Below are 17,782 nucleotides of genomic sequence, written 5' to 3' on the forward strand. Positions count from 1 at the left end.
ACTAAACCGGCCCTTTCTGAATACCACATGCATGAGAGACTTTTCAGTGAATTGGCGTTTTAAATCAATTGAATAGAATGGTGTGCGCTCTAGGACAAGCTTTATTTGACTTGCATTCTCCAATTCCACTTTCCTAGTCCGATTCTTTTTTAATTAATTTGATGAATAGAGCGACGGCCATAATGGGTAGTCGTCATCTGGAGAGATTCTGTGGATTCAAAGCGAGGCTGGTGGGCTTTGGTGTCATCCTCATCATGATCTTCTCGTTCTCATGTAAGTTACATGTATATGAGCCTGCAGGCTCAAGATTTGAAATTGAGGTTTTCTTTAATCTTAAAGTAACTTTTGATTGGGTTTACTCTACGCTGAGGTCATAAGTAACCAACTACAATCGAGAAATAAATATCCCCTTTATCAAAGTAAGATTTGTACTTGAGCGGAATTGAACATTCTATTGGTGTGAGGAGGAAAAAAACATTGTGATTACTGCGTAAGCTAAAGAGTCCAGTAGAAATGAAATGGGCACCGTTCACAAGAACCCCCTTAACGGAAAGAAAGAGAGAGTTAGGGGAGACCACAGGAGGAGATATTTGAACACAGGGCTCTCGAAAGTGGTACAAAAACACGTCCGTCTCTTATTCGCGCGGGAAGCCCATGGTGTTTGACTTAAATGGCATATTAACGCATTCTGTACTTACAAAAAAACCCGCGAATTTTGGTTCCATTCAGCAGTTTCTTTTAGTTCAAATACTACGGCTGTGACATAGCAGATTATTGATTTATGCCCCCAAAAAGTCGGTAAGGTAAAAATAACGGCTTTTATGTATTTGCACAATTCAACATAAGCTTCTTTTTTTTATAATTTTGTGCACAGGTCTGCGCCATAAAAAAGACAACTCTGTAACGATCAGGACAAAAAAGTTTAATGGTAGTGATTGTTCAGGTATGATGCAGTAAAGATTATGTGTACATTTGCAAACATTCAAAAACAAAAATAAAAAAATAATATAGAATTGCCTTACTCAATTGTAAATAAATACAAGGATTAGGCGTCCTGTGACAGTATTGCGCTTGGTGTGCTGCCAATTTGAGGAATAAGGAATTACCATAATGTCCTTGCGATGGTTAGGACCAAACCATTTCATATTTTCCAATACGATAAACCAGGATCGTATCATAAGAGGATCCGATTCGAAACGTATTATTGCACATTTTGGAAGGTAGAGCATCTAACAGAAACCTGGTGTCAAGAAAAATGAAAATGCATTTTCACAGTTTTCTCAAAAAGTTTATTACTGAGCTGAAATTTCGACAGGTTATTTTGTTTTCATAATTTGCGTCACATTTATTGTATTGTTATTCCTGGAATCAGGAACAATACTCGTTTTTTTTTTTGGCAAATGGTGTCCATTACCGTCCAAATCAACATTGACAGACGAATTAGGTGAGAACACAGTAAAATAATTTGCCAAAAAGCTTTTGAACATGCGTTTCCTTTTTAGAGGGCTCGGTAAATGTAGAAACGCTCATCTGTGTCCAATTTAACTGCGCCTTTATGTCCCATCAAACATATTTCTATTGACATTTTCATCTTGCCATTGGCAAGGGAATAATTATTTGTTACCTTTTTGGATTTAATGCTTATTTGTGTTTTGCCACAGTATTGTTATTACTGCATTGAATTGTTTTGCTGTTTGTATTCCCGGTTGTTGTTTTACTGTTGTTATTAGGATTGTTCTTTAAGCTTACCTTTTTTTGTTACCTTGTTTAGTGTTCATGCATACATACATTGCCTACCATTTCTTTCGAATACTTGGCACACCCCTTTTCAGTTCCGTCTGCAGTGACTTCTCTCAGAATTGATGGTTCAGGATCATCAGGACGAATCAATTGGAATCCAGCCAGTTCCTCGTGTGCAGTCATTGATTACTCCCTGCAGTTTCGACTGATCAACCGTGATCAGTGCGATTATCGAAGTAACGAAAACTTCGCAACTGTAGCTACGACGGCGGGTACCAGTTATCTGCTGTCAGTAGCCGTATCGTCACGGCACTTCTACTCCACCTATAATATACGCGTGAGGGCAAGGAACTCAGCCGGTCTAGGAACCTCTAGCAACCAAGTTCAAATCATAACTCCCAAAGCAGGTATCAGACCAACAAAGAATGGCATTTGTAGCTGTTAGAATATGTCTGAATTTGTCGAATAGGCCAATACACAATTTAGAAATAGTTGTTTTGACAAAATAAAAAATAATGTTTTGCAAAATAGTAACTACAGACGTCTGTAGCCTTCAAGGACCACCATTATTGTAACCAAGCAGTAGGCTTGTAAGGATTACCAAAAAAAAACACCCAGAGTTGCAACTACCTCTGCTTACCATCCCGCTAAAGGCCCAATCCCGCCTGCATAGCATACCCATGTGAAATTGGTATTCGTTATGTATTGAGCACATTATAGAACGTATACAACTTTGCTGGTCCATAAAGGGGGCCAATTCGGGCACGCTTTCACTTCTATCACGGAGGCCCCATTCACTGTCGATAGCACTGAGTTAGCTATTTTTCAGACAATCCGTCATGGGGCTGTAGCTTTTCACAGAAGCTGACACAATGCTCGCCATAGAAGGGGGCTCGTGTAGCTACACGCATAGTCCTCTCTGTACTGACTCACACTGACTGTAGCTGTTACTTTTGAAATAGTCTGCTTGTTGGATGTTGAAGAGAGCCGGGCAGTGCTATCGTATAGCAGGAACCGTGGATGATTATCTGAGCAATAGCTTGCACAATGCTTTCGTCGCTGAAGGGGGTCTTCGTTATAGAATTGATAACGTGCCCGGAGTGGTCTATGGGCGAAATTGCTATTAGATGCATGCAAAGACTTTCAGTGAATCAGTTTAATAAAACGTGTGTGCTCTGGGACCAGCTTTACTAGACTTACCTTGTCTTGTTTTAATTGATTGTTTTAGCCCCTAATGCTCCACCTGCGAATATTAGACCCACCGGAATCTACTCCAATCGTGTGAGCTTGTCGTGGGATGAAGTGTCATGTGGAAGCAGACAAGGTGATATTCCTCAATATAAATACGAACTGAGACGCATGTCAGATGGGGATACGGAAATCCAAACCCTGTCAGCCAGATCCGTATCCTTCACAGGGTTACCATCGTGTACCGAGTATCAATTTAAAGTTGCCGCGCGTGGCAGCGCCTCCACTGTACCCGGACCGTACAGTAGTTGGATACAAGTTACAACCACAGCAAAAGGTGAATAGGAACTTAGAATTTGCAGCTTTTCATGTAATGTGAACTTTGCATTCGTTTTACTGCATCCTTATTAGATACAGCGGTGGTACGACTGCGAGCGAGAAGGGTTATATTTTGGTAGTGGGCGAATAAATGCGTACCATGGAAAGGTGGAGTTCAGCCTTATGGGGGGGGGGGGGGTAATCATCAGTCGATCAAGGGAACAGGCTCTTACTCTTGTGTATGTTCGTCACTCGAGGCAAGTGTAAGATGTTTCTTATACTGATGTGATTTGCTTACGCTCTGCGGATGCTGTTGCTGTTGTGCTGCCTAAATTACACCAAACAACTTGAACATCCTGAAATTCCCATGCACGATACTTTTCTTGTCTTTACTCTCCTTAGCTCATGGGCCAGTCAGTAATGTTGATGCAATAGCCTTGACGGACTCCCCTTCTATTCGAGTTACGTGGTCCCCACCGGATACCATCCGGAACCGCTGCCCCCTCCGCTACATCGTCGAGTACAGATTAACCGTCAGAGACCAGTGCCAATCCATCGACCAATCCCAACCATTAGTCGCCGCAAACCAGACGACCGTTTCCACAACGATCACTGGTTTAGACGGATACTCCACCTACGAAGTGTGTGTCAAGACGTGGAACAAAGAAGAATACAGTGTGGAGCGATGTGATACTACAACTACACGCTCTTCTCCAGGTACATGTGGTTAGAGAGGCATCGCGGAAGCTAGCTGCGATAAAGTAAAACAGTGATCACATTTTTTTTGCCTGCCCTTGCGATAAAAGTGCACGCATGCTCAGAATCAATAATAACGTAACAAACGAAAGAGTGTAACATTTTTGTATAAACACATGGTTATATAATTGTTAGAGGCACCACTATACTGAATAAATTAAATAACCAGCAGGTAGTCATCAAAGCATCCAACCCCAGAAAAGGTGATTTCTCATTGTATGCCTACATTAGGCTCACATCGCCTTAAACTCAAAGAACTGCGCTTTTTGATCAACAGGTTGATATTTTACCAATGTTGGCCAATTTTAGGTTTTGTCCATAAATACGATTTCGTTTTCCTGTCACTTTTTTGTATTGTTTTAGCCCCTACAGCTCCTCCATCGCATGCAACATGCACCGGGATCTTCACAAATAGCCTGGACTTCGCCTGGGATGAGGTACCATGTGGTGACAGAGGCGGCCAGATACTAGAATACAATTACAGATTGGTACCTGCGTCGGGTGGTAGCTCACTTACCCAGACAATAACTTCCAGATCTGTAGTTATTAACGAAATCTCCTCCTGCACAGAGTTTAATTTTCAAGTTCAAGCCGTAGGAACGAACGGCGAGGGGCCATACAGCAATGTGATTAGTGTTACTACCGCAGCAAAAGGTGATTCACTCAATGATCATTGTCTACGAATTCATGATATATCATATCAGCCAAACACTATCAGTTTACTGTTGTTTTATTTCATTAGTCTTGTAAAATTGTAGTGTTAGTCATCAAAAATGCTTGTTGCTTTACGATCGTTGCTTCAATGGTAGTCACACAATGTAGTTAGTTAATCCTTCATGCGCGAACTACAGAGGGCGCGCGCTGTGAAGCCTGACAATGGAAACAAAGATTTTACTTCGAAAATGGAAGACTTAGAAAAATGTAAAATGTATTCATCTCGCTGGATTCACGTGGCCTTGCGTTGCATACGTCCCGATGACAGATACACAAAGAGAGAACAGCATATTCTTTGTTGTCCTCGAACGTAACACCTTTTGTTAAAAACGGCCCTTGAACGAAAGTCAGTGTGCTTAAGCTTAGTCTATGGGAGAGCGTTATATTAAAGGAACAAAGGGAAAGACAATGCCCTGTCCTCAAACGTAATGGTAAAATACGACTGCGTGTACTCTCTCGTTAACAATCATTACCGCAAAATGTTTTTACCAAATGGATTTGTAAAGAGTCTATTTTTTTGTCGAATTATCCAGCTCACGGACCTGTTAATGCTCTTGGTGCAACTGCTCTCGCTAGCTCCCCATCTATCCATGTAGCGTGGTCCCTGCCGGATACCAGTCAAAACAATAACTGCGCTTTGTACTTCATCCTCGAGTACGAGTTAATCTCCAGTGACCTCTGCGATCCCATTGCGCATCCCAGACGCATATTTGCCGCTAACCAGACATCAACATCGACAACCATCGCTGGTCTCCAGGCCTACTCTACCTATAAAGTGTACGTAAGGACATGGAACGTAGCGGGTGATGACGGTGAGACGAGACACGTTGTCACGAACACAAACTCTGATAAAGGTAACACACAAAAAACTAAAAATACGATACAAAGAACAGCAAGTTTTTCTCGACGTGTGCCATAAGGGTTTGTACACGAATACTTGAGGACTTGGCTCAGATCCTCTGGTTATTATTATCACAGGGAACCCATTGTTCCAAGTCCTCGAATATAAAGGATAACAACATAACACACACACGGATGGTGTATATGGGGTACTTGCATTGTTCTCTTTTTACCTCTTTCTTTTTTAGAATTACCCTTAGTGGGCACGTCTTACACGAAAACCCGACTTGTGGGGCATCGTTGTTCCTCTTTGTTTAAGTACCCCCACAAGTACCCTCTCGTCAAACACGTCATACACACACAAACAAACAAATAAAATTGCAGAACAGTTTTATTGTCAAATAAATGTTATGAATTATAACACTAAAAATAATTCCTGTTGACTTATTTCATTTCTTTAGCACCATCAGAAGGTCCGACAACTATCAAAGTTACGTTGAGGATGCGGCACAAGATCGCATTCACGTGGGAAGATATACCTTGCGGCTACAGACACGGGCAAATTATAACATACCAGGTGATGTATTCAATACGTCATTACAGCACTCCTCACCGTTGTTGCATGGAAATGTTAACTTTCTATTTTACTTCAATCAATCGATTTTTCGAAATGACAAATCCTGAAAGCACTGTCAAACTGTTTGATTTCGAAATCAGGTTTTATCCTTTCGAACTATGCGTAAACGTCCATATAGTTTTTACTCACTGCACAATGTGTAAAAAGAAACTCCTCTTGAACCACGAACAAACTCAAGGATGCAACAAAAGCCAAATTTGCTGTATGTGGTGTGCAAGGATTTATATTCCAACACAGTTTTCTGTATTTAAAGCTTAAGAATGCATTAAATACATCGATTTTTCATTATTGTATTTCAAATTCAATTTTAGATAAGGCTCAGGGTACTGCAAAGGCCATACAAACTCGGTTTCACACCCGATACCACTTACAAGCAAGTCACCGTACTAGCATCCTCCAAGCTGTACAGCACAAGTGTTCTAGAACCATCAACAAAATACGAATTTCTGGTAGCTGGTGTGAACAATCATGGAGTTGGGACGATGGCAAAGATCGAAGCTTTCACATCGGTTGAAACAGGTGTGTCACGCCCTTCCCTGACGTGATTTCATACCAACTGCATACCCTATGCTGCCTTAAGGGTCATGAGTAAAAACAAACACAAGCTTACTTGGGAGGGACTCGAACCCATCCATACTCCTGCTTACTAGTGCAGACAGCAGTGTTTAGTAAACTACGTCGGTTAAAGTCCGAAAAGTTCATCATACAAATAGTTACCTATATACAATTTGTTTTCGTATTTACCGAATCATTCTCAAATGAAATCAACAAAGATTAATTGTGCGCTGTTAACATTTTCCTCAAAAGCCACATTATAATATAAAAAGTATACCATGAGAATGTACAATTTACTCCACTTTTTGTTTTACCGATAATAAGTATTTGTATTGTGTCGTGGCTATGTACAGAAATGGACACCCCTCCCCCGCCAAATACTGATCCCTCAAAGTCAACCAATTCTACAGTTACAATTAATGTGGATCTACCACGCACATCTCAGTACGTAACGTAAGTATACCCTGGAAAGAGTACACTTTATAATTATTGGTATAATTCCTGAGACATTTTTGTGGCTTTCATCAATTTGTGCCATATTTTCAATGGGGAGCGCTGATAAAATCCTACAATCAGGCACACTATATTAACGGAAAGTGTACAAATGCAACCTTCTCACGACTATTTATTTAGGGGGAGACCGTTTGCATGTACGTCACATTCTTACACTTTGCTAGTGCATTCTTTTTTAATGGATTTTTTCATTCTTTTTTTGGGGGGGGCTAGACTAATATTTTTTTATGGAGGGGGGGGGGGGGCCGTAAAACCGCCACTGACTTACCTGCCATGGTAACTGGTTTCAACTGGTTCATGTTGACTACAATGAATAGTTCAGAAATGGTTTGTTCAACTGGCTTTTAATAGTTTAAAACTACTTGAATTTACACATTTATACCGGTTGAATCAAACATATACCAGTAGGAGCCACCAACCACTGTTGCAAGCAGTTGACATGGGCAGAACATCGGTTTCAAGTGGAATTTTGAATTCTTTCGCAGCCTTTACCCAAAACGCCGTCGATGACGATGTTACACCTACTTGAAGTTTGAGCTCTCACTATCTTGCGAAAAAATTGCATGTCTCCTACAAAACGACATTTTGTTCATTGCATTTCTATAATACAAAAAAGGGGGGCAACAATGGTGATGTTGTATTAGTAAGGTGCCTTTATGGTGATGTTGTATTAGTAAGGTGCCTTTATGGTGATGTTGTATTAGTGAGGTGCCTTTATGGTGATGTTGTATTAGTGAGGTGCCTTTAAAAAATCATTCACCTGAAATATGCAAATCGGCCATCTTGGAGGCTGTTTTTTTTTGCTGATCGATCTTATTATAATCTACTAGACTCCGATTCACAAATCGCCGTATCATTATAAACCCTTTATTACCTTTGCGTTTCGGTTTTGTGTAGAGGCATCCAAATTGGCGTGAAACAAGTGCATTCAAATATCGAGGCAGACACCACACCATCTAAGAACGACTTCGTGCCGGACTATGTAGCAGGGGAATTGATGAAAGAGAACCTTACTGAAACGTTCACCGTGGGTGACGGGAACACGTACGGTACATTCTACAACCGGCCCTTACAGCCTAACACCAAGTATGACATTTATCTGGGGTCAGTCAGCAGGATTTCAGATATGGTGAGGAGAATGAAATTAACATGTAATACGTAGTGGGAGGGGGTTATGTGGCCTCAGGTTAAAGATTGTGACTCATGATCAGTACGGTGGGCAAGGAGCTCAAATCGAGCTGATGACCACGTGTTGTGTCCTTGGGGAAGCCACTTTACACCCACCTGCTTTTCTCTTACCAGAAGTATACGGTATCAGTTGGGGAGTTGCACCTGCGATAGACCGGCATCCCATCCATCTGGGAATATAATATCATCAGTCGTTCCATGTCAAGGAAACAGGAGATAGACATCGCATGATTAAGTTAAATTGACTTTACACAGGATGAAAAAAAATTACATTAAGGGTATTCAAGAAATCAACATCTTCTTTCGTGTCTATTGTTTGAACTTTCACAGGAGTTTGCAGTTACGTGGGGAGATCCAGTGAGGGTGAAAGGTAAATACGTTGACATATTAATATTATGGTATAAATTGAACCGTTCAACCAAATGACATACGTTTTTGCCGGTTATTGCAAGATTGGTATCTATTGGCGAGTTTGTCAACACTCCGCCTTAATCGTACACAATGCATGCATACCAAAGAAAGAAAATTGGAATACAGATCACAAGCATATTGATTCAACCATAGGTTAACCTAATTGTTGTCAATAATAAAACTGAGCAATGCAGAAAAACCACACATTTTCGCCCTGAAACGGCCTTTCTATTTTGATAGTAGTCTCGGTCTAAGACTGGACTTGGATTGCATTCCATCAATCAAACGGGCCCGGACAAGCGCGCGCCTTTGTGGCAGTTGATGTCGCTACAGTAACAAGATGATTTTAATCCACTCTTGGCAACTTTGGCAACGCTACCTAGGAAATGCAAAGCAAACCTCACATACTCACATTTGCATAAATTGATGGCGCTTGCAAGGAGTCAAGACCGGCTGCATTAGAGGAATAATATCATCTCCCGTCTTGGACTAAGACTATTTTGATGGCAGCAGATGCATTAAGCTCTTTCAATCGACACCTGCTAATGAGGGTTTTCTATGTCATTTTGTCAGTGAGGGATGACTATGTTTTCCCAGTCACTGCCGTGCTGGTTCCCGTGCTGATTGTCATTCTCCTGGGAGTCGCAGTCCCTGGAGCTATCTTCATGAGGTTAGATTTACAAAGATATAAGCCCATGTCAAGATGGAGTCAATACATTTCAAGATGTTGTTGCAGTTATAGTCATTCGTATTATTGGTGTCATTGCTGTGTCATTGCCGTTTTTCCAGTTCTGTTTCTGCTTCTGTTGGTGCCATTTTCATGTCAATCTACAGCAAAACGTCTAATTTCATCTATGTTATGCGTCTCTGTTTTATATTTATGTCATGATGCCAGAAAGAGGCTTAAGAAGACACCAGAGGACGATGCTCGATTTGTTGCAGTCAGTGGTGAGAAACGTTTTCTTTTCCCTAGATTCCATAGTATTAATATTAAAGAATATTCATCTGCTGAAACATCTGTTTGTTTTGTTTTTAAGATGACATCCAGCTTCAAGATGTCCCAACACGACAAGCCAACTCGAATCCCTACCACAGGGACATCAGAGAAGAACCCGCGTACGAACCCGTGGGAAACCGCTTTGGTTCTCAGTCTCAGAATCTGTCTGCTGATGATCGAGCGGGAAAGCTCCTAGGACAGGAGAAGACACCGACGCCTACCAAGGCGAAGATGGTGGCACCTACAAGAGACGGTCGCTGCGAATATCCATATGAGGTGGGTTATTGGAATATTAAAAGGGGCAATTAATGCAGAGAAATGGGGATGAGGAATGAACGAAGATCCGTGGTTTAGTTTCAACTGAATTCAATATGTTGGGCAAGTTCATAGTAATTTACTAGCAAGTTTGGGGTCATGTTAGACTTTAACGGTACATTCGACACATGATATCCGTACCGGCTAAATGAACAAGGAGGTATAATGTTAATTAAAAGAGGTAATGCAGGCCAGCATTTCTATAGAAATGGCGCTAGAATTGAGATGAGAACATTTAATTATAACATTAAGAACTATCAAACTACAGTGCTTTTTTCATAATATGATATTTGATATGAAATCGAATCACAAAAGACCCCGTCACGTTTTGGCAACAAACATAAAAACTATTAAATATGTTTTTCGAGCAGAAAACAAGTTAATGAAAGTCTCTCGCGACAGAGGATGTAAATCAGGCCTACCTATATAATCATGAATAGCTGTCATATTAAATCAATATCAATTCAGTCTTATTCTTTTTTCATTCTTAGAACATGCCAGCTGTTTTTCTTGACGAAGTTACAGTAGACTCCAAGGAGAAGAAGATTGCTGACAAAAATATCACCTGTTGTAAGATGTTTTTTCCTTTTTTTGTTGTTTTCTATTAAGATTTCCAGCACTTAACGTACGGCGTGAAAGCAGGAATTGTAGAAATAAAATAATCTCCGATTGCACCATGTGATTTGGTAGTATACCATATATATTTATACCTTTTTGATACCGTGACCTTTCATTACAGGAGTTTTGAGACTTCAAAACTCGATATATTTTTTAAGATTAAAGATTCTATGTATTCGATGTATAGTAAATCATCATTGATTGAGTACAAACACAAATTCGTTACAGGCGCGTATAGGACTCATGGTAATAACCAGAAAAAAGAAATTGCCGATTCAATGAGAAAAACCTTGCCTAAAGTGAAGAATAGACTGAAACCAACTTCCCTGTAAAACTATTTCGCCTGAAATGGTATCGTACGAAACAAAACGGTCATTGAAGGTGTTTCTAAAGTGTGCCCGTGGGCACATCATGCCGTGAATCCTCTTTTAAAAGAAAACCCGACGAGGGGCCTTATATTCGAGTGTTTCATCAAGACTGTACCAGGGCTTGGGATCTCTCTTATCTCAAAATTTGTATCTCCTAAGCACCAGATGAATGCCTTCCACCAGGAGGGAACAATTAGTATTGCTTGACTTAATGACTTGTTTGGCATACCTGAATCACTTAATTTTTTTCGGGTAATGAAACCATGTTTTCTTTCTTTGATCATTGAAATTGATGCACAAACAACCAAAATAATGGCATTTTTCGCCTGTGCATGTATGTATAAACATGTGAGGGGTTTCCAAAAGGTAGACCCAGCGAGAAGTAAACTGTACTGTTTGTGGACTGGCCTCATGTGGTGTAACTCAGGCGCGGTTCTAGAACCAATATTTTTGGGGGGCTAGCAGGGTGGATCCGGAATTTTTTTCAGGGAGGCGTACTAATGTAGACCGGTTATTTTCTCCAGACACTTAGGCCTCCGAAAATGAATAGGTGGGGGGGAGGGGGGAGGGGGAGGGGGAGGGGGGAGGGGGGAGGGGGAGGGGGGAGGGGAGGGGGGAGGGGGAGGGGGAGGGGGAGGGGGAGGGGGAGGGGGAGGGGGGGGGGGGGGCTCATGCCATATTTTCAATGGGGAGCGCCAATAAAATCCTAAAATCATTAACACTATATTAACTACAAATGCACCCTTGTCACGACTATTTCTTTAGGGGGAGACCGTTCGCATGAACATCGCAATCCTTCTTTTTCTAATGTAATTACTTTTTACGGAATTTATTTTGGAGGGCTAGACAAAAATTGTTTGGGGGGGGGGCTTAAGCCCCCCCCCCCCCCCTTAGCCCCCCTTAGAACCGCGCCTGGTGTAAATGATTGCCTTAAGGGATTAACCTGATAATGTAACACTGGGCTCACTCAGACATCGAAAGCCTGGTAGGGCCCAAGGGAAATTCACCTCATCGTTGTATTAATTTGACGATATTTGTAACATTGGCTTGCGAAGATTACCCACCCAGTGTAACCAATGATATACTTCTGGAGAGTGACAGCGCAGTGTGATCATTTTGTTATTTTTTTTCCAACAATGCAGACGGAGCCGAGTTGAAAAGTAACCGCCCCCAAAAGGGAGCGATTATCTACGACACACCTAGGTTCGCTGCATGTTCCAAGCCCAAGCCCCCACCAAGAACCACGAAGCCAGTTATTACAAAATCCATCCAGTCTGCGATCACACGTGGAGCCTCTGATGCTATACCTGTGGACAGGTTTGAGGACTACGTCCGCGCGAAGAAATCAACGTCTTTTAAGAATGGTAATGGCTTCCTAGAGGATTATGAGGTGAGTTAATGCTGGGTTAAATTATGCGGAAAATATCTCTAAAAATGTGTTAATTTCGTGAATTTGAATTACTTTGTCTGAACCTCTGGTTTTTCAGAAAATGCCTACTCCAGTCAAGCATCCGTGGTCTGTGGCGAAGAAACATGCGAACAGAGAGAAAAATCGCTATGCAAACATACTCCCATGTAAGTGGAATTATAGCCCCTTATTACATTGAGATAACCGTAGATGGTCATGTAATGCACCTAACTGTACTTTAGAAACTGAAAAGAAGCCCAAATAACCAACAACATTTACCCAATATTTACACCGTATTCAAATTTTTAGAGTCACCTGCAAACTGAGTTTTTCACAATAGTACATAGGCCTTATGGGATAAAGAATTCAAAACACTATTTTTTAGACAATAAATACACGGTAACTACAGACAGGTCACAGGAACTCATTGTGTACTAATAATCTAGAGAATTAATTTAGGATGAATATGAATCTGTCATTTCCTCTTTTTTCCATTGCTTAATTGTAGATGACGAGACTCGAGTTGTGCTGGAAACAGTAGCTGATGACCCCAACTCAGACTACGTGAATGCTAGTTACATTGACGTAAGTGGCCCGTACGATACCCCAAAAGATGCCTTATTTTTATCACAAGTTAAGTTTCAATTTGGGCCTTTATTCCATCTGTAGGAACCAATATTGAATTGTCAAGGTCAGACAGATTTCCTAGACCTCATCTCCATCTGCATTTACGGTGAATAAAGGAAGACTTATTCATACCATGTGACCGGTTCAGGTTCCACCTGCACTTCGGGTCAGATTGAGCTGACACTATTCTTGGTTAATGACGTTCATCCAATGAGACATACATGCATTCGTGAGGGTCCCAGATCAGATTTCACCTGAAATTCGGGTCAGATTGACCTGACTATATACTCTTGGTCAATGACGTTCATTCCATGTGCCATGCATGTACTCGTAAAGGTCCCGGGTCAGATTTCACCTGCAATCCAGGTCAGATTTGACTTGACAGTATACTTAGTCAATGATGTTCATCCCATGTGCTACATATACTCGTAAAGGTCCCAGATCAGATTCCACCTGCAAGCTAGGTCAGGTTGACCTGACACTTTACTGGGTCCAAATGACAAGACAGAATGTGGTGTAGAAATAACAAATAAAGGAAATTGGCGATTTTGTTTCAAATTGTTATGTAACTGGTTCGTATCACATCCTTCGTTCGTACCTCTCGTCCTATCCATGGGTCCCTCTCAGTTAGCCTTTTGGAGATACAGTTGACACAATATGAGGACGCTATCATAATCTCTTTTCAAGGAACCCAAATCTATAGACTCCAAAGACTGCCTGCTGTTGTGTTCACCAAGTCTAAAAAAAGAGCTGTTTAGAGTGATATTAAAACAACTGGAGGATTGTTAAACATTATCTCTGTAATGAGACTATTAAGTATGAGGTAATCATGTCGACCATAAATTCGAGTGATTTTATTTCCTTTTGTGAGTATGTGTGGTTCTTTTCAGAACAACACATACTCACAAAAGAGATGTATTCACATGGTGCTACCGCAAACTTATCTTGTCTTGATTTTATTTCCATTTGTCTTTCTAGGGTGTCAATGAGCCAAGGAAATACATTGCAAGTCAAGGTGCGTACAATCGTGGACTTCAAACCTGAGGGTTATGGTGTATATCATCTCTTTCATACTGTTTTTCCAAATTTGTGACCCGGGTTTGCCACTTAGCACTTAGCCGGTGAAGCCAAAATGGAGACCACGCCGGGTTTTGGAAAATTCTGGTAACCGTCGTCAGATTCAAAAGAATACATGACGCAGCAAAACTCGCCCCTCGTACTTGATGCACAACATCGTCATTGAATTTCAAGTTTTCTAAACGCAAGTACTTGATATTTTTTTACGAACTCAGTTTTTAGATTTGTATAAGCAAGGTGGGTAAATAAAACCAATGTACAATGTACTTGGAAATACGTGGGCTCTATCCGAGATTGTCGACGAAATACATTCGGCAAACTTCGGCATTTTTGGAAATGGGAGGCATTCCTCCTGTTTTAGTCACATGCCGTAGATCTATTTTGTATAGATACTAGCGGCTACCTGGCCTAAGATACATCAGGAATAGTTAGAATCTTTTGGTCTGGGAACCAGAATAAAAACCGTCTTGTGTACCGAACTTATAGAATTCCCTAGCATTTTGCATGGGAAAGGAAACGACGGTAGCATTAGTTATCCAAAAAAATAGTTACCACTATTGTGTTATGCATTGATGCACTGGCAGTTGTAGCATCTCATATAAACGTTACACAATCATTTTCCTCAACCCAGCGTAGATTTTCAGGGGACTGAAAACATATCCCATCAAATTAATTGGCACTGGTATAAAGTGTATACCGACACATTCATTTTTGGTGACCTTTTAAGTCTGTCATTAAGCCTACATTAAAGGTTTCAGAAAAGTAAAATGTCTTTGTGTCACGTTTAAGGTCCTACCAAGGCATCCGTAGCTGACATGTGGCGCTTGGTTTGGCAAGAGAACGCATCCAAGATCGTCATGTTGACCAACCTACGGGAGGGCGTCAAGGTAACGTCACACTTGCTACTTGTAACTGATGTTTTTCTCCTATGCCTATTCCTTCTTGTATATGAGGACTCAGTTTGTGGTACTTTTGTTAAGAGTACTATTATTTCCTTTTTTTTTAAATTGAAGTTGAAACTGTGATCATGCTGCATACTTATTTATGTATTGTGTTTTGATTGATAATGGGACGCAATCAAAAAAAAAAATCCCGCCATTTGCGCTTTAGTCCGTAAGTCTGACGAAATCTGTGTGGAGAAAACACAATGCAGTGTTTTAAAGCATGCGTGTTTAAAAGCAAGAAACCTTCAGAAAGATATTCTTGAGAATCTCTTTAGACTCAGGTAGGGACTGAAAACCAGTCCCCACTTAAGATTAGGCAGGTTCGAACCCGGGCCACAGAGAAGGAAGGAGAGAAAAGAGAAGCTCACTGTTTTATGATAAAGAAACTTTTGTAACATAAAAACAGTTTTCTCTCATTGCGTTGTGGCTTTTGTTACCAGGACAAATGTGAGAAATATTGGCCCGATGATATAACTACCTATGGTAACATCACAGTCAGACTGATGAGCGAGACGACACATGCTGATTACGTTATAAGAGATTTCACACTCGCAATTGAGTCGAAGGTAATCAAAGACCATTCTCTAAGGCGGTGTCAGGATTTTGTCATAATTGTATTGTACAGCACTCACACGAGGTGGTCTTTAATCAGTGTGGGCGAGACCACGTAATCGAAGACCAAGTCTGAGCCCGAGTTAAAGGGAATGTACATTATTGACTATTGCTGTAATTTTCAGAAATGAACTATTTGAGGGGTTATATAATAGATATTAGTAGCCGGTCACTCACTTGACAAGCGCAGTAAGTCAAAACTTAAAAAAGAAAAAAAAATCTGTCAAATTTGATATGGCTATGTGGCCATCACGTGTCAATGATTCACTTTGTTTGGATATACTGTTCTCAGAAACAACTCAAGAAGGTTGTACAGTTCCACTTGACAGCATGGCCCGCTGAAGGTTTGCCAGAAGACACTAGCAAAGTGATCAACTTCATCAAAACCGTCAAGCAGTTCAAGTCTGAGATGAATGGAACAATGGTGGTCCATTGCAGGTACTTCTTCTGATTCAAACTCACTCTATGGATGCCCCCGTTTAATGGCAAAAGCATGTGTCAAGCTAATTGTCGGTTGAAAAAAACTGACGACCCGGTTATTTTATTTTATTTTTATATTGGAATCCATTAGAATTCAGACAAATCGTAGGCAAGACGAGTATTATGAAGTACGCGAAAAAGAAATACTTAAGAAATTCTTATTTGGGGTGGGGTGGTGTGGGGCTATACAGCTTTGTGGGGGAGGGGGATGAGCTATGGATGTCTGTAGCCTCTTCTAGCTGTAATCACCCCTGTTTTGAAAGAGTTTTGATTTGATATCGAATGATATTCTGTCTTGACAGTACTGGAACCAGTCGAACAGGATTGTTCATTACTCTGGACGCCATGCTACACCAGGCTAAGACAGAAGGCAGAATGTGTATCGGGAACTTTACACGCAATATGATAGGCATGAGGATGGGAATGATACAATCTGCTGTAAGTATACATGTTCAATAGGGGAAACAAAATATATAATTAGGGGCAAAATAAGGCCACTCGTGAAAAAATGGCAACCGTGAAAAATAGAGCACTCGTGAATAACGGCACCCGTGAAGAAGTAGACAGTCACGAGTGCCTTTTTTCCCGAGCGACCTTTTTTTTTGATGTGGCGTGAACAACGGCAATTGTGCCACCGTGCAAAGCGCCATTTATTTTCCGATGATGCTCAAGAACGTCCGCTTTGAACAGCGCCCCCATAGACAGATGGTGTACAACCTCTAATCCCCACCCCCTTTTTGGTTTTACGGACGCCGGGTGACCGGTGGAAAAAAACCTGTCTACCTTTCCGCGCGGATGAGGTAAATGCCCTTGTGCACGTCTACCTCCATCAAAATGACCTTGCTACGCCACTGGCTTTGTATCATGAAAAGCGCCCCCTAAAGTCGGATGATGACCCCACTCTCCTAAAATTTAAAATCGTTCTCGTTTTCCTTTTTCAAAATGAGAATTTTAAAGTTTAAAATAAAAGGGCAAGTTAAAGATATATACAGAAACCCACGTTCTAATTATGACAATACGCCCAGAAGTGCCGTCATGTGTCAGACAAATTGGCCACCAAATAATGTTAGTGAAGAAATACCATTTCAAGGCATGAATACATATGTTTTGAAAATTTAAATTTATATTCATATGTTGCACGGGAATGTAAATAACGTAATTGGGATTACGTTTTTATTTACATTTACATACTTGCATTCCTGCAGACCCACTATGAATTCATCTTTGATACCCTGTTGGAGGCATTCAAGCGTGATGATACAACCATCTAGTCGACTCACCATAAGCAATGTAAGCGGAGGGCAACTCCCTGCTCCTTAGACCCTCGTGGATTTTGATCCCTGATTCTAAGTACGTGAATATACGTGCATAGCTTCAATCGCCACCTAGCGGTTACCGTTTAGACTCTACTGACTTAGTGTGAAAAAGGGAAAGTAAAAGCATGGTTTCAACAAATTCGTATGTAGAAAAAATACT

The 17,782-nt window shown here is 40.9% G+C and overlaps 1 protein-coding gene across 1 annotated transcript; it reads left to right on the forward strand.

Annotated features, from left to right (window-relative positions):
• Positions 1 to 182: 182 nt before the first annotated feature.
• Positions 183 to 17,577, forward strand: LOC119742794 (receptor-type tyrosine-protein phosphatase F-like). The gene is made up of 25 exons (XM_038218966.1): positions 183 to 273; positions 875 to 943; positions 1,833 to 2,147; positions 2,969 to 3,064; positions 3,649 to 3,963; positions 4,366 to 4,656; positions 5,250 to 5,570; positions 6,018 to 6,133; positions 6,505 to 6,712; positions 7,102 to 7,201; positions 8,159 to 8,390; positions 8,780 to 8,819; positions 9,434 to 9,530; positions 9,756 to 9,841; positions 9,898 to 10,133; positions 10,664 to 10,742; positions 12,301 to 12,548; positions 12,646 to 12,733; positions 13,075 to 13,151; positions 14,172 to 14,208; positions 15,060 to 15,157; positions 15,655 to 15,780; positions 16,119 to 16,264; positions 16,609 to 16,744; positions 17,512 to 17,577. Exons 1-25 carry the CDS (start codon positions 183 to 185, stop codon positions 17,575 to 17,577), a joined length of 3,714 nt encoding a protein of 1,237 aa, XP_038074894.1.
• The last annotated feature ends 205 nt before the right edge of the window (positions 17,578 to 17,782 follow it).

This window comes from Patiria miniata, unplaced genomic scaffold (assembly GCF_015706575.1).
Source record: "Patiria miniata isolate m_02_andy unplaced genomic scaffold, ASM1570657v1 HiC_scaffold_6, whole genome shotgun sequence".
Classification (NCBI taxonomy): domain Eukaryota; kingdom Metazoa; phylum Echinodermata; class Asteroidea; order Valvatida; family Asterinidae; genus Patiria; species Patiria miniata.

Excerpts from the sequence above, each read along its gene's own strand:
- LOC119742794 (XM_038218966.1), top strand. The coding sequence starts at position 183 with ATGGGTAGTCGTCATCTGGAGAGATTCTGTGGATTCAAAGCGAGGCTG. Across the intron at positions 3,964-4,365 it reads AACTACACGCTCTTCTCCAG|CCCCTACAGCTCCTCCATCG; the intron begins GTACATGTGGTT and ends GTATTGTTTTAG. Across the intron at positions 14,209-15,059 it reads GAAATACATTGCAAGTCAAG|GTCCTACCAAGGCATCCGTA; the intron begins GTGCGTACAATC and ends GTCACGTTTAAG.